The sequence below is a fragment of the Pipistrellus kuhlii genome, unplaced genomic scaffold (assembly GCF_014108245.1).
Source record: "Pipistrellus kuhlii isolate mPipKuh1 unplaced genomic scaffold, mPipKuh1.p scaffold_m20_p_5, whole genome shotgun sequence".
NCBI lineage: Eukaryota > Metazoa > Chordata > Mammalia > Chiroptera > Vespertilionidae > Pipistrellus > Pipistrellus kuhlii.
Genome location: NW_023425551.1, coordinates 18,979,899 through 19,000,426, shown reverse-complemented (window position 1 = coordinate 19,000,426; position 20,528 = coordinate 18,979,899). Strand labels below are relative to the sequence as shown.

Here is a 20,528-nt window from a genome sequence, read left to right as displayed (position 1 = left end):
TGTGATATTAAGATTATCCCAAATTTGTCTTGTAAACTTTTGAGTTTTTAATTTATTAATACTGTTAGTATCTTCAGCTGGCGTGAATGGTCTCTTTAAAAGAGTTGCTACCATCGCTAGAATTGGATAAAACCATGTTTACAACAGTTCATTACATATGATTCTCCTCAGTGGTCATGTTTAATTGTCTTATTATTTTGCTGGAGAACAAGATTTCTGGATGAGATCTGAAAATGAGCCTTGGAACCTTAGTGCCCACACTTTACATACCTCTGCAGTATTTATTGTATGAATGAATGTCTTTAAAGCATCATTGCTCAGAATCCCTTGATTAATGACGGTGTTCCTTTGAAGGTATATGGTCAGAAACTTTGTGGTTTTTCAAAAAATGTTCTGTTTTGAGTAAAACTGTAAAGCTATGCACGATTCAACTTTATTTTTGGCAATTTTAACACATTTGTGTTCTATTCACCATTTTAAATGATGACATCCTGTTCCCCATGCATTCTGCTGCTGCTTGTTATCAATCTTCAAATGCTTTGGCTTCTGGGAAAATCCACAAGTTTGCATTTGATTTGCCCTTAAATAGATAAAACATTCACAGGATTTTTTTCTAGAAATTATTAGTTATCCTTCAAACATCTCATCACCTGGTAAGACATGGTCATTTAACATTTTTAAAAATAGTTCCTTTTTTTTTTAACCACTGCCTATTGAACTTTATTCCTGAAATAGTCGCTTGCTTGCTTGCTCGCTTCATATCTTTCCACCTTTTGTTCACTCTTAAAGCTAATTAGGAAAAAATGTGATTATAAAGCAGGCCTCATATAAGAATTACCTATCATTAATGTAGCATTTTACCAAACCATGAGTTTATACGACTATTAGGCCATTGCTTTCCATAATTATTGGATTACATTTATTTCTTTAATCAGTATTTAAATAGCCAAAGAGCTTATATGTTCCAGATTTTTCATTTGGACATGCTTTCCTCTTGGACACACCACAAACTGACAGGACTGTGAGGAGAGTTGAGTGTGAGGGCCTGGATACCTGTAGGTAATAACATCTTCTCCCTGCTTTTCTCTCTATCTCTGCTTCGCTCCTTTTCCTGAACCTGCTTTTGGCTTTCCTTCAACTGCTCCTCTGGCACTCTTGTGTGTAAAACAATCACCTGCACCCTAGTTATCCCCATTTGTCCTCGTTCAGCATCTTGCAGCCCCATCAACATCATGCCCTACAAAGCTACACACTCTAGAAATCCGATGGATCGAACAAAAATCTTTGTAACACCGCCCGACGGCTCTGTGCGGAGGAGGACTATGTACGGCTCAGCGGTGAGTAGCCTTTGGGGGTGGCCAGGCAAATCTGTGCTATTTCTTGTGCAGAGTGGACACACACACACACACACACACACACACACACCCTCCCAGGTACAAAGTGGGTGTAAGATTGGGACATGGTGACACACACCATCCCATCTGTCCCACCAGTCCCGAATCTGGTTGGCTGAGTGGTAGTGTCCCCATACTTCCTCTCCACTTGGAGATTTTACTCCCCAAAATTTGAATTTGAACATAAAAACTGTTCTTTGTTCATTCGTGTCTGATTGACTGACCTACCCATTCTGTAGGTTGCCTTCTTGCCCTGTTGATGATGTCCTTCATTACACAAAATTTTTTTTAAGTTTGATGTGGTCCCATTTGCCTATTTTTGCTTTTGCTACTTGTTCTTTGGTGTCATATCGAAACCATTACCGAATCCAATAGTATGGAACTTCCCCTATGTTTTCTTCTAGAAATTTTATAGGCTTAAGTTTTATATTTAGATCTTTTGTCTATGTTGATGTAATTTTTGTAATGGTATAGGGTAATGGTGCAGCTACATTCATTTGCATGTGGATATCCACTTTTCCAAGCACCAGTTGTTGAAGAGACTGTCTTTTCCCCATTGATTGGTCTTGGCAGCCTTTTTCAAGGATCCTTTGATTTTTGTCACAAGGGTTTATTTCTGGGCTCTCTGTCTATATATTTGTCTTAATGCCAGCACCACACTAAATTTTTAAATTTAGTTTATTGAGGTATACCACACTTTTAATTACTGTAACTTTGTAATATGTTTTGAAATTAGAAGTGTAACATCTCCAACTTTGTTCTCTTCAAGACTGTTTTGGCTATTCAGAGTCCCTTGAGATTCCATATGAACTTAAGATTGATTTTTCTATTTCTAAAAAATAAGTAACATTGGGTTTTGATAGGGGTTGCTTTTACCGTTTGGGTAAAATTGATACCTTGATATTAATAAGTTTTCCAGTCTATGAATACAGGATGTTGTCTCATTTATTTGTGTGTTCCTTGATTTTTGATAGCAGTGTCTTCTAGTTTTCAGTGTATAGGTCTTCCATCTCCTTGGTTAAGTTTATCCCTAAGTATTTTGTTCTTTTTTATGCAATCATAAATGGAATTGTCTTCTTAATTTCCTTTCAATTTTAATTTTAATTCATTTAGATCTAAATTCAAATGGCTACAATTGAGCACTTGAAATATGTTTTGTGAGACTAATTTTAATGTTATTTAATTTTAATTAATTTAGACCAAATTCAAATTATAGCCAAATGTGGCCAGTAGCTATCATATTGGATATTATAGATTTAGAACATTTCTGTCATCACAAGAGATTCTACTGGACAGTGCTGCCTTGAGTGTCTGTTTGTTTTGTCTCTCTTAGAGGTTATTTATATTTTAAACCTAATTCTAATTGTCTTGCTGGGAAGTTGTCCAGATCATTGACATGAGCCCGAGTTCCACCTTAGCCTTATGGAAAGTGTTAACAAGAAAGATTATTGTACAGACCACTGGCTATTTACTCAGATCAGGATAAGATTCAAGAGCACCTTTATATGTGTGGTATCCAAACAAGTGATTGATTGGGTACAAAATCAATGAAAGGATAAAAACATCTGTCTGCCTGGGAAGATATTACATCAAGTATAGGGCCTTTTTCCAAACTGTTTTCCCACTGCTCTCCTAACCTTTTAAGGTGACTTAAAAGGAGGTCAGTTTTAGGAAAGAAAAAATTGGTTCGTGCTACTTTAAAAAAAAAAAAAAAAAAAAAAAAGACTGAGTATTGTACACTTATATATGTAGTTTCATTCTCTATTAACTGTCTTATCAAGGTATAGATGATGAAATTCATACCAAACCCTCTACATCACAAATCACCCTTCCTAGTTTCCCCATTCAGATCTAGCCTTGATCTGACTTCAGCCAAATAAAAATGTTTTAAATAAAAAGGGAAAAAAGTTACTTGAACTGCTTAACCCCAGCCTCCCTTGTGAAGAGCCCTGAGCCTTCCCCTCCAGGGGCTGATCCAGGAGAGGCATAATTACCACCCAGTAACACCTGTCAGGAGGGTGCCATATGGTGGCTGCTGCTTCTGCTACACAAGAACTACAGTTAGTCTCCGAGGCCCCACCTCCCACACTGAGACCAGAGATGGGGGCAAAAAGTGGTGATGGAAGCCTCCAGTGATATAGAGCTGCCACGCATCTTATGAAGATCTTTGCTGCCCACTCTTTATGTGTTGTATTCTGGAAGACATTGAGTTTTATTTGATACTAGATTTGCCCCCACTCCCATGGCCCCATCCATCCACTAAGATGCTACTAAGGAAAGAAGAGAAGCAATTAGAAGGGACAGGGAAGGAACAAAATAGGTAGGAAGACAGGAGTTGATGCATGAACCAGGCTAGAAAAACAAAAGAATAGAAGGTACACTTCGAACTTCTTAGCCCTGAGACTAGATAATATTGTGTCCTTTTCTTTGTATACCTGTGTCTGCTTTCCTGAAAGGGTCTCACAGAACTGCCAGGCGCTCACACAGGTGCTTCCAGCAAGCATCCAATACATCCCAGAACACTGGTCGTCGAGTTTCAGATACTTGAAATGAGCCTTTTGTGCAGTTGTTTTTGTTTGTTTGTTTGTTTGTTTTTGTCATGGTTAATGTTAGATGATTAGGAAACATTTGTCTGGGTTTCCCCTGGACCTTTCCAACTTAGGGAAGGTGTCATCTCTCTGGCCGGATTCTTGGTTGTCAGTCAGAGAAGGGCTGATGTTTTGGCCCACCCTCAGATTACAATTGCGTCCCTAGTGAAGAAGACTAAAAATAGCTAAAATTCCTCACCTTGAACCTGACTTTTTCTTCAAGAGCAGAAAGACACTGACTAAGAAATTGTTAGTATAACATCAATATAAAAATATTAATTAAAGTCTGACATAGCTGACATGTAAATTAAAAAAAAAAAAAAGATTGAACTATGGTATGTTCCAGAAAAGTGCTAAAGAATTTAAAGATATAAAGTGTATTTTAATTAAAAATTGGCATGGGGGAGACTGGAAGTGACTTCTATTTTGACATTTGTGTGGGTTAAACCAGATTATAAGAGATTTTGCTCCCTGTAATTTTAAATACAAAGTACAGGTGCTTTCTAAAAATATAAGTGTATTTTTTTTTCTTATAAATGTAAATCCAAATCACACATCAAGAACCTTCTTCTTAGTGTCACATTATGTGACTTTAGTATAATGTTTGTTTTAAAGCTAACACAGGCCTTTTGTTTGGGGTGGAATGGAGATATATATAAGGAAGGTTAGAAAATATCTAAAATGTGACTGTATGGATTGCAGCTCCATTGCTGAATACCCCGAATTGGGTTGTCTGACACATGGGGAAAAATCTAATTATTGCGTTTCTCTGAACTTAGGGCCATAAAAGAGAGAGGGAGAGAGAAAACGTGCCCTTCCCCCGCACATCCGGCATCCGAAGGGCTTTGTCTCCATCTCATCCCAAAGCCAGATCACCAGCTTCCCCCCGACTGTGGTAAGTGGCATGTAAGAGGCTGACGGGTTGCTCCATGCTGGAGAAGTGGTAGCCTCTGTCCCCTGAAATGAAGCTGTTCCCTCTACACGGTTTGACCTTAACTTAGGGAATAACATTTTTTTTCTTAAAGAAAAGTGGTATGGGCCTTTAACGGGAATATTTCTGCATTTGTCAAAATATAAATACCTTCATTTCTTTTTTTATAGTATATGATAAGGGGTTCGGGGAATGGAGATTCTGGAAAGCCTGTTCTGGCATGTTCTCTCTTCTTCATGCTGTGTGTTTGTTTCCCAGGCTCCCATCCAAGTCCCTTCCTCATTTGCCTGGCACACCCAGACCTACATCTTCCTTGCCTCCTGGACCAGTCAAAGTTGTCCCTGCTCAGGTCCGGCCCCCATCTCCTGGCAACATCCGCCCTGTCAAGAGAGAAGTCAGAGTGGAACCTGAGAGAAAAGACCCGGAGAAGGAACCTCAGAGAGTTGCCAATGAGCCCCCACTAAAGGGTCGAACACCTTTAGTGAAGGTGGAAGAAGCCACAGTTGAAGAGGGGACACCTGGTGAACCAGAGGATGCCTCTGGTAAGAATCAACCCACCTTGATGGAATATGGGTTGCTTGCTCTTTCCCCTTTTCTCCTGCCTTCTTTTTCCCCCTTTTGGGGGAATTAGAAATTTTATTCTGAGGCTAATTTGGGGGCCTTTTCTTATGTATAGTTTTTTTTTCTTATCTATAAAGAAAGTAGAATTGTACATCCAAAACCCTACTGTTGAAAGAGGCATAGCATATTAATGCAGTTATGGTTTTTAATTGCTTTATTATTTTCACAAAATGTGGTCTTCAGAGCACCAGCATCAAAATTACTTGTGTCATCAGTTGCTGTGTTACAAATTTTCTTAAACCTGTCCAGGTTAAATCAACAATTTTTATATGACACATAGTCTTAGATCAGAAATTTGGAAGCAGCTTAGCTAGATTATTGGAGGATGGCTCATACACATGGCTGCTGGCAGGTGGCCTCAATTGCATGACATGTGAAGCTCCCCATAGGGTTGCTTGATGTTCTCACAATTTGTCTGCTTGCTCTGCTGGCTTTTCCATAAGTGACCTAAGAGAGAGAATCAGGAGGAATCCACAGTTTCTTTTATGCCTAGTTTTAGAAGACACAAAAATCACTATTTCTGTCATGTTCTGTCATTGGAAGCAAGTCCCTAGGTTCAATTCACACTCAAGAGGAGGGGATTAGTCTTCACCATTTCAAGGGAAGATTGTCAAAGAATTTGTGCAGATATTTTTAAACCACCATATCTATGGCATTTCAAACTTCAGAAGCTTGGCCCTACATCAAACCTACTGAATCAGAATATCTGAGGGATCCAAGGACTCAAAAACATACTAAGTTCTCCAGGTGATTTCTGTGCAGGATTACAGAGTGACCAGTTATCCTCTTCCTGTGCTTCAGGAGTTTAAGGACCACTAACTTAGCCCATGTGCTTGACAACGGTTAGAATTTTTTTCAGAAGATTCAGTGGATCTCATCTCTTCCCAGCTAGCTAGATGTTTTTAGAAGTTGAAATCACCTGGACCTAGGAATTCAGTATTCCTTGTTGAAAATTGTCTTTATTCAAAGTTTCTCCTTAACACTTAATTTGAAGATAATTCGAAGATTGAGGGTAGGAGCAAAGAAAGAATTGATGGCTTGAGGCAAATAGGGTTGTTAGAGAATGGGGGAGTCCAGTGTTTGCATGCAAAGAGAAGAGAAAGGCCAAAGAGAGTCCTGAACATAAAGAAAAACCCAAAGGAGTGGAAGGAGAAATGTAAATCTTGACAAGAGCGTCTGGAATGGTCAGTGCCAGAGCGCACTCCTTGCGGTGCCTCTGTGTGGTGCTCCCTGCTGTGCTAGCTCTCTAGGTCACTTTTCTGAATCTGAATAAGGTTAGAGAACTTCTGCCCCCATGCTGATCTTGGCATCAGGACTAACAGTGGGAACCGGGAAGTGTAAGGTAGAGGAGTGCCAGCTCCTGAAGTGGCTCTTGGCTCCTCCTGCCTCCAACCAGGATGCAGCTCTGAGTAGACAAAAGGGAAGTCTTCATTGGGTCTTATCTTCCCAGCCTGTGTTTGGCTCGTGGCATGGATGCTGAGATGGTCAGCTTTAGTCCTCTAGTAAGGAATAGTCACAAAAGAGAAGGATTTTTTTTTTTAATTTTAATATATTTTATTGTTGTTTTTTAGAGAGAGAAAGGGTTAAGGGATAGAGCATTAGAAACATCGATGAGAGAGAAACATCGACCAGCTGCCTCCCTTGTACATGCCCTTGGCCAGAATTGTACCTGGGACCTTTCAGTCTGCAGGCCAACGCTCTATCCATTGAGCCAAACCAGTCAGGGCAGATTTTTAAATTTTAATCAAAGGCAAATGGAAGGTCTCATTTTTTTTGCTCAGGGTATAACTTCTCACAGAACCTAATGTGAGACTCTATGCTCAGTACACATTCGACATGACACATGTTCTTAACTGATTTAACTTGTATGAAAATGAGACTTGTTGAAAAGTATCAGCTTTGTTGGATGTCTCACATGCACATGCAGCTTTTTGTTATCTGTTGCTTGGTTACAGATAGAATACAGTGGAACCGTGAGAACACACAGTAATAAACATTCCCTTTTTCTTTTATAATGATGAATTCTAGGTCTGGGGTATAGGGAATGCTAGTTTTTGTTTTGTTTTTTGGGTTTTGTTTCCAATTGGTTTTCTCCTTGTATCTTTTTCTACAGTTGTTCCAGCCCCAGCTCCAGCCCCAGCCCCAACTCCAGCCTCCGTCCCAGCCTCGGTCCCAGCGACAGTCCCAGTACCATCACCAATTGTGACTGCCAGTGCTTCTCCTAAGACCTCGGCAGGCACCACCGACCCAGAAGAGGCCACAAGGCTGCTAGCTGAGAAGAGGCGGCTGGCCCGAGAGCAGAGAGAGAAGGAGGAAAGGGAAAAGAGGGAGAGGGAAGAGCTTGAAAGGTAAAGCAGTGGCATTGCTACGTGATATAGGGATATCTTCATAACTTGAATTCAGTCTTCAATTGGTGAGAGAAGAGGTGGTAGCAAGTGAGAATGGTGAATGGGACTATTTCCAACTTACCTGGTGTTCCTGTAACTATTGATTTTTAAAATCACATTTTCTTATTACACTGACAATACAACATAAATGAAGAAAGGTTTAAAGAAAAAAATCCACAATCTTAACCAATTTTCAATAATTGTGTCATTTTGAATAATCCTTTCTAGTCTCTGTGAATAGTGTACAGTTAGTCATATTTTTTTCACATGTAAGTGTATATTTCACCAAATATATATATATATATATATATATATATATACACACACACACACACACACACACACACACACACACACATATTTAAAGCCACAGTAGAGATACAGTTGTACCAGGCTGGGTTTGTTTGTTTGTTTGTTTGTTTGTTTTACTTAACATATTTCTAATCTCCATGTTCCTTCATTATCTTTCTCATTATCATTTTAAAGCTGAATAGTAAAAGTTCATGTTTTCTTTTTTCCAGATAGAAGTCCTCTTAGCGGGTGGCTGGGTGAGATAGTGCCAGGTGATTGGGTGATTGCCTGCCAGACAGTATTGCCAGGGACATTTTGCTTAGTTGGTCTCCTTCTGGGGCTAGTAAGGCTAATAATGTCAACAAAATTGTTCTTCAAATAAGCAGAGCCGCACCCTGGGAGGATGGGCTGTCTTGGAGCTTGGTTCTGTCATCTCCCTCCTGTCCTGTGACAGAACATCCTGACCTTTGTTTATTGACAAAGATTAGGGGGTTGGGGAGTGGGGGGGGGGGGGGGGGAAGAAAAGAGCCTCAGCCTTTAGAGATGGTTAAATTGCAGATTCTTTTACAAAGCAAATATAAACCACATATAAACGGTTGCATTTGGCCACAAGGCAACAGGAGACTGGGAAGAGGAGGAGGAGGTGGTAGTGGCTTCCCAGTCTGTCTCTGAATGGCAGGGAATGCATCCTATGGAGCCTTTTCTGCCAGGCTCTGAACAAACTGTCCAGGCAGTAGCCACACTCCCGAACCCCTCTCTCCACGGAATTCCCCTCAAACATATCTTTGTTTGGTTCTTCTCTTTCTCCAGACAAAAGAGAGAGGAACTGGCTCAAAGGGTGGCGGAGGAGAGAAGCCGCCGGGAGGAAGAAGCCCGCCGGCTGGAAGCGGAGCAGGCCCGGGAGAGGGCCGAGCAGCTGCGGAGGCAGGCGGAGGAGCGCGAGCAGCGCGAACGGGAGGAGACTGAGCGTCTGCAGAAGCAGGTGGGGCCCCTGGGCGCCGGGCGATGCAGCTCAGGGCTGCCCCTTGCCAGGATGGGTGGGGGTCATCCCTGATGGGCAGAGGAAAACGGGCAGTGGATCGTCAGAATTGCTCTGGGTCTTGTGCATGCGCTCATTTTCTGCACTTTGTCCCACCTGCTCTTCGCCTCCACCCCTGGGCGCCCCGAGAGATTGGGGCAGCAGACCAAGCCTGCCTGTTTGTAAGAAGCACCTACCCGCTTCTTGTTTCTAGAAAGAAGAAGAAGCTCGTGTCCGTGAGGAAGCAGAGAAGGCCCGGCAGGAACGGGAGAAGCATTTCCAGAGAGAAGAGCAGGAGCGTCTGGAGAGAAAGAAGGTAGGGGAAGCCTGGGACGCTAACGGCTCTGGATCCTTCTAGACTGGAAGCCATCCAAAGATCTAGAGACTAGCTTATGGCCATCAGAAAACACGTGTTTTGCGCATTCCGGACAAACTAAAGTGGCTCTCGATATTAAAAATCTCCTCCAGCCCCCCCGGCGTGACTCAGTGGTGGAGCGTCAACCTATGAACCAAGAGTCATGGTTCCAGGTTGTAGCTTGATCCAGTGCAGGAGGCAGCCGATCAATGATTCTCTCTCATCGTTGATGTTTCTCTCTCTCTCTCTCTCTCTCTCTCTCTCTCTCTCTCTCTCTCTCCCTCCCTCCCTCCCTCCCTCCCTCCCTCCCTCCCTCCCTCCCTCCCTTCCTCTCTGAAAGCAATAAAAATTTATTCAATCTTTTTTAAAAATCTCCTCCAAAGAAATCACCATGTATAGTTCACCCTTCAAAAAGTTATGTCCAATTCATACGGTTTAAGGCAGTTCTAACATTTCGGAATAACTCCAATTAAGACAAAGCAGGGAGAATTATATTTTTCAAAATAGCAGGTGTGTTTAATGACCTGCTATTTGTTTATTAAGTGAAATGTGCCAGGACAGCTTTCTTCCTATATCTGATCTGTTCCTTCATTTCTTCCTTTCTTATAGCGACTTGAGGAGATTATGAAAAGAACCAGGAGAACAGAAACTACAGATAAGGTATTGAGATGGCCATTTTTAGCTCTTCTTAATGGCTTTTTCTTTTTACTTCACTTGTCACTTTAACATTAAAAAGTCTTTTTCCTTATTTTCTTTGGTAGAAAACTGTTGATCAGAGAAATGGAGATATAGCCAAGGGAGCTCTCACTGGAGGAACAGGTATTTATTTCAGAGAACTCAATCCAAATATAGAATTTTTTAATTGACTTTCTAGAGGTCAAGATGGTCATTGGTGGATTAAAAAAACAAAAACAAAAAAAGATATAATTGATTCACAGAAGCTTAGGTGTATGTCATCTAATCCACACATTTTCCCCTGGGTAAAACTCTCTCTAGCTTTTCTGGACAATGTTTTTTCACATTTGTTTATACACAAATGGAGTACTTAATATCTCAAGTCATTATATATGTCTTATATGTATCTGTGTGTGTGTGTGTGTGTGTGTGTGTGTGTGTATGTGTAGATAGCTTTGTATATATCTGTATATATACCTATATATGGCTATATAGATAGATATATTATGTATACATGTGTACACACAAACTTTTTTCTTTGCATTTACAAAATTAAATTTCATTTAAATATACATATTTTTGGCAAATTGTACGTATGGCAATTCTCAAAAAGGAATTTAAATAGTATTTCTTTTAGTTCTGACTTCAGAATACAGTTAAAATTAAAAATCTGTTACAGTTTCATTAGAAAGTTATTCATATGCTATAGACAGAGAGATTAATTTCTTGGGGGTTTTAAATCAGATCTGATCTAAGTAAAAATAACATTAATGTTTTAGTACTCAGATTCAGTTAGTATTTACTAAATGCCCTTTTTGTGTCAGGTACATTCTATATGCTTTTGCTTATTGAATTTCCACTGCCGCCTTGTGTGGGAGAAGGGGCTTTATCTTGGAGTCAACAGCATTTCCAGAGACCTGCTATGTGCCAGGCCCAGGAGTAGGTGCTAGAATTCAGTGTGACCAAGACAGGCAGGTCCTTTCCTCCCAGGGGCATTCACATTGAGTGACAGGCCAGTTTGCACAGCTAGAGTCCAAGTCACCAGCTGCTAATTCTCTTCCCTTCATGTTCCCATGTGGTTTTCGTGACTACATACGGGTGGTTGTAGGTAGCTCCTCATTCAAGTCTTCCTCTCCTCACATGTAGTATCAACATGAAAAGAAAGAACCAGAGATACCTCAGTTTCTTTTTCTGTTTCTTTGTCAAGATCAGAAAAAAGGTCAAATGAAATGATTTATGTGAAAGAATATTCTCTGTCAATTATGAAGGTTTTCAAATGTAAAATATTTGCATTGTAGAATTAAGTTTTATTTCAATAGAAACTATCCTAGTTTCTCTGGTCATGATTGCTTGATAGTGGGGTTTTCACGCTCTGTTAAAGATGCCCTAATTGTATTTGTTTGAAGAATAGCCCTAGTGGTTACGTATTTATACCATTGCATTTTTAGCAGGTGTCTTCGAGAATGCTGTACTAGATAGGTTGTAAGGAGGCCTAGCACACAGTGAGCCATTAGAATGAGGGTATCGGGAAGTAAATTGCACCAGCTCGGGATTATTTGAGGGGCTGATGCTGTAGTGTGTGCATGGCCTGGCTCCATATTGTTATTTGTTCATTTTCCCCCTCCCTGCTGTTCTTCTACCAATTCTTTCAGTATTCTTTGTACCTCAATCTGAGGATGAACAGAAGGCAAGAAGGAAGGTTAAACTTGTCAGTTGTTACATCTTTATTTATCAATACTCATAAAAGATTGGTTTGAGTTAATACCACTAAAAAGAGGCCTGAGATTATCTGGCTATCAAGTATTTCTCCTCTGTTGGTCCCACATCTGGTTGAGGGCATTTAAATGGTGTTAACAGTGCTCCAAAGAGAATTCTAGGGTGGGGGGCCAGGCAGGTGAATTTACAGACCCATCCAAAGTCTTCTTCTCCAAAGCTGCCTATTACCAGCTTTGCAAATGTTGGCAGCTTTTAAAGTTATCAATCACTTCTTCAGTTATCAGACTCTTTGTGCCTCTGACAGGTTTATTGAATTTGTGCCAGGGTGTTGAAATAACACTTTTTTAGAATTACCTCAGTTATTCTCTCACATCAAACTAAAACCATAAACTGCACAAATTTCCCTGCAACTCTGACCTCTGTGAAGGTTTACCAGACATTCAGTAACCCTGTCCCCAGCTTTAGAATAAGTCATCAATATTGCTGGCATAAGCTGGACTCTGACATTGAGCACTGAATAACAAGGTGGCACAGTCAGGTAATGTTCATGAAATCCCTAACATTCTAAGCGTGACTAGAACCAAACTGAGTTTTGAAACATATTTTTTTTTTTTTTATCACTGAACGTATTTCACGGGGATTTGTTTACTTCTTCAGTAAAGAAGTTCAGCGACAGTCTAATCAAGGCAGCTTACTGCAATCGTCATCACTTGCTTTGCTTTCAGTATTACATACCATTTGTCCGGTGTCAACTCAGTGCAAGCAAAAATAATAACACTGGTTTTCACTTACAATGTGCCAGAAACCATTCTGAGCACTTCACGTGTGTTAATACATTTACTTCTCACAGTAGCCTGTGAGGTAGGCACTATCCATGAGGAAACTGAGGCACGGAGTGTCTGTCACTTGCCCAAGTTACACAGCAGATAACTAGCAGAGCCAGTACCGAAATCAGGCATTGCAGCTCCTGGGGTGTGGGTTTGACAGTAGGGTACTAATAACCCTTTGTTCCATCTTCTTTGCCACGTCCAGCAGTCTCTGCCCTTCCGGGTATGATGAACTCTCCAGGAAATGGAGACCCAGCGGCCAGCCCACATGTGGATACCTCACACCAATTGAAAGTAACTGTGGACAGGTGAGTCAAGCAGCTGGGGCCTTTTTTACGGATATGCATTAGAACTGACACTACTGTTTTTACCCCCAACCCAATCCCACCAGAATTTTCTGGGTGTGCTGAAATTTCAGAGTTTTAACATTAGGATTTATTTTTATCTAGGTTCCATTAATTTTTAAAAATATATATATTTTATTGATTTTGTACAGAGAGGAAGGGAGATAGAGAGTTAGAAACATCGATGAGAGAGTCATCGATCAGCTGCCTCTTGCACACCCCCTACTGGGGATATGCCCACAACCAAGGTACATGCCCTTGACCAGAATCGAACTCGGAACCCTTCAATCCCCAAGCCAACACTCTATCCATTGAGCCAAACTGGTTTCGGCAAGATTCATTAATTTTTGGTTGAGCTAGTAATTCTGTGAGAAAGGGAAAATATTTTTTTCTTGCATCTTTAAATATGATGGTGAGGGTTTTGTGTGACTGTTAAAGAAAATTAGAAGGAATAATTTACTCTTCTCTGTTTATATTTAACATGATCTATATAATATTTATTATATAATGGTATATAATAACTACTTTTTTTTACTATACTATTTAATGAGACAGTGTTTGTTTCACAGTCAAATCAATTTCTATACCAGTAATTCTTATGCTATCTTAGTAGAGTGGGATTTATTGAAGATTCAAACAGTTGCTAACAATCAAGAAAGGAGCAGGTGTTGAAAGGTTGCCTTTCTCTTTCCTTGCATTAATATCGACATCATAAGATACTCAAAAAACAGTCATAGCTGTATCTAAAAACACAATCATGAAGAACTTGAGAAATAGTTGTAATAATGTGCAAATGTTCAGCTATGACTTATTTTCATTTTCAGAATTTAATTATTTAATGAGTTTTCCAGTTTCTAATGCCAGAATCTCTGCCAACATCAGGAAATTGACAGTCCTCCAGTTAATTTTTTAAATCTAAAAATACATACTACATACCGAAATCCGTTTGGCTCAGTGGATAGAGCATCAGCCTGCGGACTCAAGGGTCCTAGGTTCGATTCCAGTCAAGGCCACATACTTTGGTTGCGAGCACATCCCCAGTGGGAGGTGTGCAGGAGGCGGCTGATCAATGTTTCTGACTCTCTATCCCTCTCTCTTCCTCTCTGTAAAAAAATCAATGAAATATGTAAAAAATCAATTTATATATAAAAATAAACAAATAAATAAAATACATACTACACCTTTTATAGCATGATTGACAGCAATGAAAAGATGTCATCTGAAGATGTCCACAAATCATATCTATTAACCTCTTTCTGTGACAGTGAAATATTTGTTATTTTGCCCACTGTAATACCAAAGATAATAATATTCCTTGAGAAAGATCTTAATGATAAGCTTTCAATTCTGTTGAGTAAATTTATTGTCATAATTACCTAACATGTATATTAAATGATACTTTATTCCTTTAGTTATAGTTTGTTCTTCAGATAAAATATTTGTTTCCACCTGCTGTAATTTATGTTCAATTCATTAATTTCAGAGATTCTTAGAAAGGAATGAAAAACATCACAGAGTGAACGCCATCATTATGATAAAGAATAGGCCTATTAAGCCACTGTGTAACCTAAGTTAGTTTAAACACTGCCTTCAAAGGTAAAATCACCAAGTTACTAATCATTATATAAGAACCTGAAACAGCCGAAACCGGTTTGGCTCAGTGGATAGAGCGTCGGCCTGTGGACTGAAAGGTCCCAGGTTCGATTCCGGTCAAGGGTATGTACATTGGTTGCGGGCACATCCCGGGTCAAGGGTGTGCAGGAGGCAGCTGGTCGATGTTTCTCTCTCATCGATGTTTCTAGCTCTCTATCCCTCTCCCTTTCTCTCTGTGGAAAATCAATACAATATATATTTAAAAAAAAAAAAAAAAAAGAACCTGAAACATAAATTTACTATGTAAAATAATATAGATAATAGAATTATATTTTCTTTTAGCCTCCTCCACACACCATTTATAATTTAAACAAACAGTACTGTGAACTTAATGGTGTCATCCATCTTTACCCAAATAATAAACTGTCATGTGTCAAGCATGTAAGATGATCCCTGTCAAACAACTAGGAGAAATACAAGCATATGCCTTTTCTATTCTTTCACCTAACAATACAGGCAGATCCAGATTAGTATCCAAATATAAACATTGGGATATAATACAAAAATCACCTTAACAAATTTAATCCTTTGGCTCCAGTGTGTCTCCCCTTTAAAGGAAAAAAGAAATTATCCACGAGTTATTTTATTTTTACAAATGTAAATTTAGGCTTAAAAAATTGATAGCTATTATCTATCTGGAAAGCCAAAACAACAAATCACAAATTGAAGTTAAAAGTAACACTGCTTAGCCCTGGTCAGTGTGGTTCAGTTGTATGGAGCATTGTCCCATGCACTGAAATGTTTCTGGTTCAGTTCCTGGTCAGGGCACATGTCTAGCTTGTGGATTCGATCCCCAGTGGGGGAGCATGGGAGAGGCAGCCGATAGATGTTTCTCTCATACATCGATCTTTCTCTTTTTTTTCCCTCTCCCTTCTCCTCTCTACAATCAGTAAAACTTTTTCTAGGGTGAGGATTAAAAATAAAATAACACTGCTTAGACCAAGAACATTCAAATTCAACAAGTCATTGTGAAGAATGCTATTTTTCCAGAATTAAGTCAACCTTATACATGTGGTACTGACCAAGCCCTTTTGCTTTAGGGATGTTTATGCTACCGTGATTTGCTGATGATTCATTCTAGCCATTGCATTTCTCTATTTAATCTGCTCTAAAACCTCAGGTCTCCTCAGATAGTGTGCCATGACGGCACTTGACTTTTCTACCTGGCACTAACACAATGTTTATTTACCCAGTGAACCTAGTTCATTTGTCCTTAGCCCTTGCACCTAAGCTGATACCGCCTCTTATCAGTATACTCTGGAGTACAAATGCAAAATGGAGCACTAAATCATGCGATAAGACTCAGCTTTGTGACAGTCAGCCCTGTTTATCATCATACTATTCTTCTGTTGATTTAAAAAAATTACCAGTAAAAACATAAATTTGTAAAAATTCGTAGAGACTTGGACATCAGTTAGAAAAACATCACCCATTACTGAATGACCCTGGCCTGTAGGGAATGCTTACTGTGCTTGCTAAGTTTGTTCTCCTTTGCTTGGGACACAAACTTTGTAGCCTAAGAAACTCTGCCTCCCTTCATTATTTTTAAATTTATCTCCCTTAAATTTCTCCATAGCAATCTAGAAAAATCTATATTTTCACTTTGCATCACCTCTTGTATTAACAAATACATCAAAAGAAGTGCACAAACACGTGCTGATTTATGCTTCTAAGGTGCCGTGTCCAAAAGACACACAGTACACTGACGGGGTGTAGCTGCACTGTGACATTGTAGAAAAATGCTCTTGTGTTGTATCTGGTATCCCATCTTTCTATGCCTCACATTTTATTAGTCTTGTTTTCACCATCAAAACAAGAAATCAGTGTCACCAGGAAACAGTTTACAGTGATTCCAAGATCTGTTACTTCCGTTGTGACTGACAGCTCACTATCTTTTAAGGATGGTTCATTGTAGAGTTCTTTAAACTCACTGCTTTTACCTTGCCTGTGTTGAATGACTTTTCCTCTTATACTCAAGGGGTTATTCTTATAAACTTTATTTGCATACCTACATTTTAATCCTGCACACCTTCTAGATTATTATTAAAGCAGTCTTAGCACTGATCCTTGGACTCTCTGCCACTCATATTCTTCCATCTAGAGAAGGACCTACTTATACCTCCCTCTAATACCCTTCCCTAAGGCAGTTTCTTACTCATGAGTACACATTCGCTTTGTTTGTGTACATCCCCTCATTTTTAAATAGTTTTGCACCTGAAAACCTGTTAAAGACTTTAAAATTACAAGTAAGTCATATCTATTATGTTTTTTTATTCCCAATTTCAAGGTAACCTTGAAATCACTTATCAAAGTCATAGTTTTCCACCTCAGTGCATTATGTTTAATGAAGCATTCCACAATCCTCAGAATGAGGATGCATTAAATACCCTACTACACCCCCAATGTAGTTGCAGATGCCTCCAGTTTGCCCGCCATGAATTAAATCACAAATTGCACATTCCCAGGGCCCCTTCCAAACACCTTGATGTGGTCCGTACTCTGTGGAAATCCACCGTGACAAATGCTATCAGCACTGTGGTCCAGTTTGTTTTCACCAGAAAATTCCACTCCTCAGAATGAATACCTTTAGTTCAGAATGGGACAAGTTTCGCTTTTCCTAACGTCTCCTGTACCTAATACATTGGTTTGCTTTCTCTTCAAGAAAAATAAATGAATGCTGTGAACTAGGTTACACTCGCCATACCCACCCCCAGAGATGTGGTAATGGCCTCCTCAGGTTGCTTTTGTAGCTGGCAGAAGCAGCAGTTCCTGGAGCAGAGAAACTCCCTGACATTCACTCCTGACCTTGAGGGTCCTAAGTCACATGGCTAACCTCCCTGGTTTCTTTGGCTCTCAGCTTTTGGGGTGCAATCCTCTTAAAGCCTGAAGACCATTACCCTTGCCTGACAGGCCCCCCACCAACAACAGGTAGAATTAAAGAGGATTGGTGTTACCAAAATTCTGGCCAGCTTTCAAAGATATATGTAAACCTTGAGCAAGGATGATTCTTCTCCAGAAGCCCTTTTTGGAGAGAGTTTTTATAGAGGGAAGTGCCCATTAATAGAGGAGAGTGTTTTTTTTGTGAATAGGAAACTTGCTTTAGAACAGGAAACAAAGGATAAATGTGTAAACACAAGAGGTGAGGGAGGAAATTTCTTTAAACCTCTCAGGTCATTCTATTCTTCCACGCCCAGCTGAGAATCTCTATTCCAGAAGCTAAAAACTCATAGGTATAACAGGCTACTGTCTTACTGTCCTAATACCCCAGAAGACATGTTATGCTGTTCTTAGCCCTAGGGGGCTATCACTTCAATGTTTCTTCTCTCAAGTAAGGGATTTGTAGTAACTTTGATGTTTAACCTAATGGTTTTCCTCCAAATCTGAGGAGTTTATCATTGTATTTAGAGGGTCTTTTCTTTCTTTCTTCCTTTCCTTTCTTTCTTCCTTTCTTTCTTTCTTTCTTTCTTTTTTTTTTTTTTTTTTTTTTTTTTTTTTTTTTTTTTTTTGTGTGTGTGTGTGTGTGTGTGTGTGTTTGCCTAATTAAAAAGTAACATACCACCAAAACCGGTTTGGCTCAGTGGTAGAGCGTTGGTCTGCGGACTGAAAGGTTCAATTCCGGTCAAGGGCATGTACATTGGTTGCGGGCGCATCCCCAGTAGGAGGTGTGCAAGAGGCAGCTGGTTGATGTTTCTCTCTCATCGACGTTTCTATCTCTCTATCCCTCTCTCCTCCTCTCTGTAAAAAATCAATAAAATATATTAAAAAAAAAAAAAAAGTAACATACCCAAGCCCCTATCATGCAAACAGAAAAAGATTTGTCACTTTTTAAGTTATTTGTTATAACATGATAATAAACATTAAGAAAAAATAAGGCCCTAGCTACAATAAGTGGTTTGGACTATCAGATCGCTGCCATGGTCCCAGCCCTTTTCTCTGGATTTTGGACTGAACAAGCGACGTACATAGGCTTCAAGAGTCTTGCGTTCAGCTCCAACCTCCAGAGTGGACAAAGAAAGGGAATTCAAAAGCTGGTGCTCTTATTCTGAGAGTACCAGATGCATAACCCCAGTGATTTCAGTTTCAGTGTTCTAGTTTCTGTGGGTCAGTGTCATCTGAACATTTAATAATTGCTTACCCAAAGCAATTATTCCCCTAATTGCTGACAAGTAAGAGTGGGTGGGGTGGCCCGGTAGGAGTGGGAAGGGGAAATGAAATCAGCTGTTGACACAAGTCTGGGGTTGGCTTTGCCATGGCAGCTTGTTAGCACACGCTGCCTACAAGGGCAAGGCAGTTGAGATGGCCAAGGAATGAGGGCTTTGCAGATGCATTTCTCTGCTTTATCTTTTGCCAAAACTTCTTAAAATTTCTTTGGGACGAGAATCAGGACTGTTTCCCTGGTTACAGAAAGCCCATTGGTACTGGGAAAGAGTAGGAGGATGGGAGTGGCAGCCCAAGTACTTGGAAGGGCAGGTGTTAAGCATATGTGCGTGTGTGTGCATGCATGTGCGTGCTCATGCAGACTACGATGATGCCAAACCTCCTCTCCCCTCCTTGGTGAAATACCAGAAAAGCACCATCATGTGCTTAGTTTGTGTAACATTTTTATGTTTTTCTTTCATTGCTCTTTTACAAATAATTTTTCCAAGTACCTTGCAGTGCCTTGTGACATTCTTAGGACTGGCATCTTTATTGTTTTTCTAGAAGAAATGTGTTTTTGTTTTAACATGAATTCATTTTAATTTTGATTTTTTTAAATTTCCCAGTACTCCCAATTTGGAAAAACAGCCAAATGAAAATGGAGTCTCTCTAGAGAATGAAAATTTTGAAGAAATCATAAACTTACCTATTGGATCTAAGGCATCCAGATTAGATGTCGCCAACAGTGAGAACCCTGAGATTCCTTTGAATCCAATTTTGGCCTTTGAGGATGAAGGGACGCTTGGGTCCCTGCCTCAGGTGGATGGTGTTCAAACTCAACAGACTGCAGGTAAGCTTGCCCCGGATTCCCTTCAGTAATCATCAGATCTATGTGCACCCAAGAGGGCATGGACCTTCTTCAGTGTGATTGTGGCACACATTGTCCTTCAATGACCAAATAAGCCACAAGGTCAAGTTTGTGCAGGGATCATAGAAATTGGATTTTGAGTTGGATTGGATAATTTCTAAGGCACCTGCTAGTCTCCCACTCAATGTGGAAATTCAGCATGGAACACCCTTTGCCCAGCAAGGGTTAGATAAAGACATACACTTAATGCCTGATCGTAACTTGGGGACCATTGGGCTAGTTCTGCCCACTAGAGAAACTAGTTGTTTTTTTTCTCCATCTTCCCCAGATTTTCAGATATTTGAAGATTGCCATCATGTTCTCCCATCATTTTTCTCTTGTTTGGGTTAAGCAACCTGGACCATATACTATTGTCCTTTTTACATGTAAGAAGAGAGTTATGAGTTAGGTAATGGGACCATATTCTGAACTGGAAGCACAAGAATATTCCATTTCTTGTTGAGTGACTATAACTGTTGTTAAAACTGCCAGTGTCTCTCTTTTACTCTGTCTCTGGGATCAGATTTGATCTGAAGTATTTGTACAAGATCAATAGTTTTACAAGACTCAAAGAAATGAGTACCTCAAAAGTTACCAACTTGCTGAAACTGGTTTGGTTCAGCGGTTAGAGCGTTGGCCTGGGGACTGAAAGGTCCCAGGTTCGATTCCAGTCAAGGGCATGTA

General features: G+C 39.9%; 1 protein-coding gene across 13 annotated transcripts in view; it reads left to right on the top strand.

The window, feature by feature from the left end:
* Positions 1-20,528, top strand: part of MAP7 (microtubule associated protein 7) — a 134,344-nt gene that overhangs the window by 111,226 nt on the left and 2,590 nt on the right. For 7 of the 13 annotated variants that reach the window (XM_036414299.2, XM_045573408.1, XM_036414296.1 and 4 more), the window contains 10 exons: positions 1,186-1,337; positions 4,762-4,877; positions 5,172-5,455; positions 7,648-7,882; positions 9,023-9,194; positions 9,445-9,546; positions 10,195-10,245; positions 10,347-10,404; positions 13,009-13,111; positions 19,564-19,787. In XM_036414299.2, coding sequence (XP_036270192.1) covers positions 1,186-1,337; positions 4,762-4,877; positions 5,172-5,455; positions 7,648-7,882; positions 9,023-9,194; positions 9,445-9,546; positions 10,195-10,245; positions 10,347-10,404; positions 13,009-13,111; positions 19,564-19,787 — 1,497 coding nt within the window. The remainder of the gene's footprint in view (positions 1-1,185; positions 1,338-4,761; positions 4,878-5,171; positions 5,456-7,647; positions 7,883-9,022; positions 9,195-9,444; positions 9,547-10,194; positions 10,246-10,346; positions 10,405-13,008; positions 13,112-19,563; positions 19,788-20,528) is intronic. The other 6 variants (XM_036414300.2, XM_036414298.1, XM_036414303.2 and 3 more) reach the window with 2 other exon arrangements.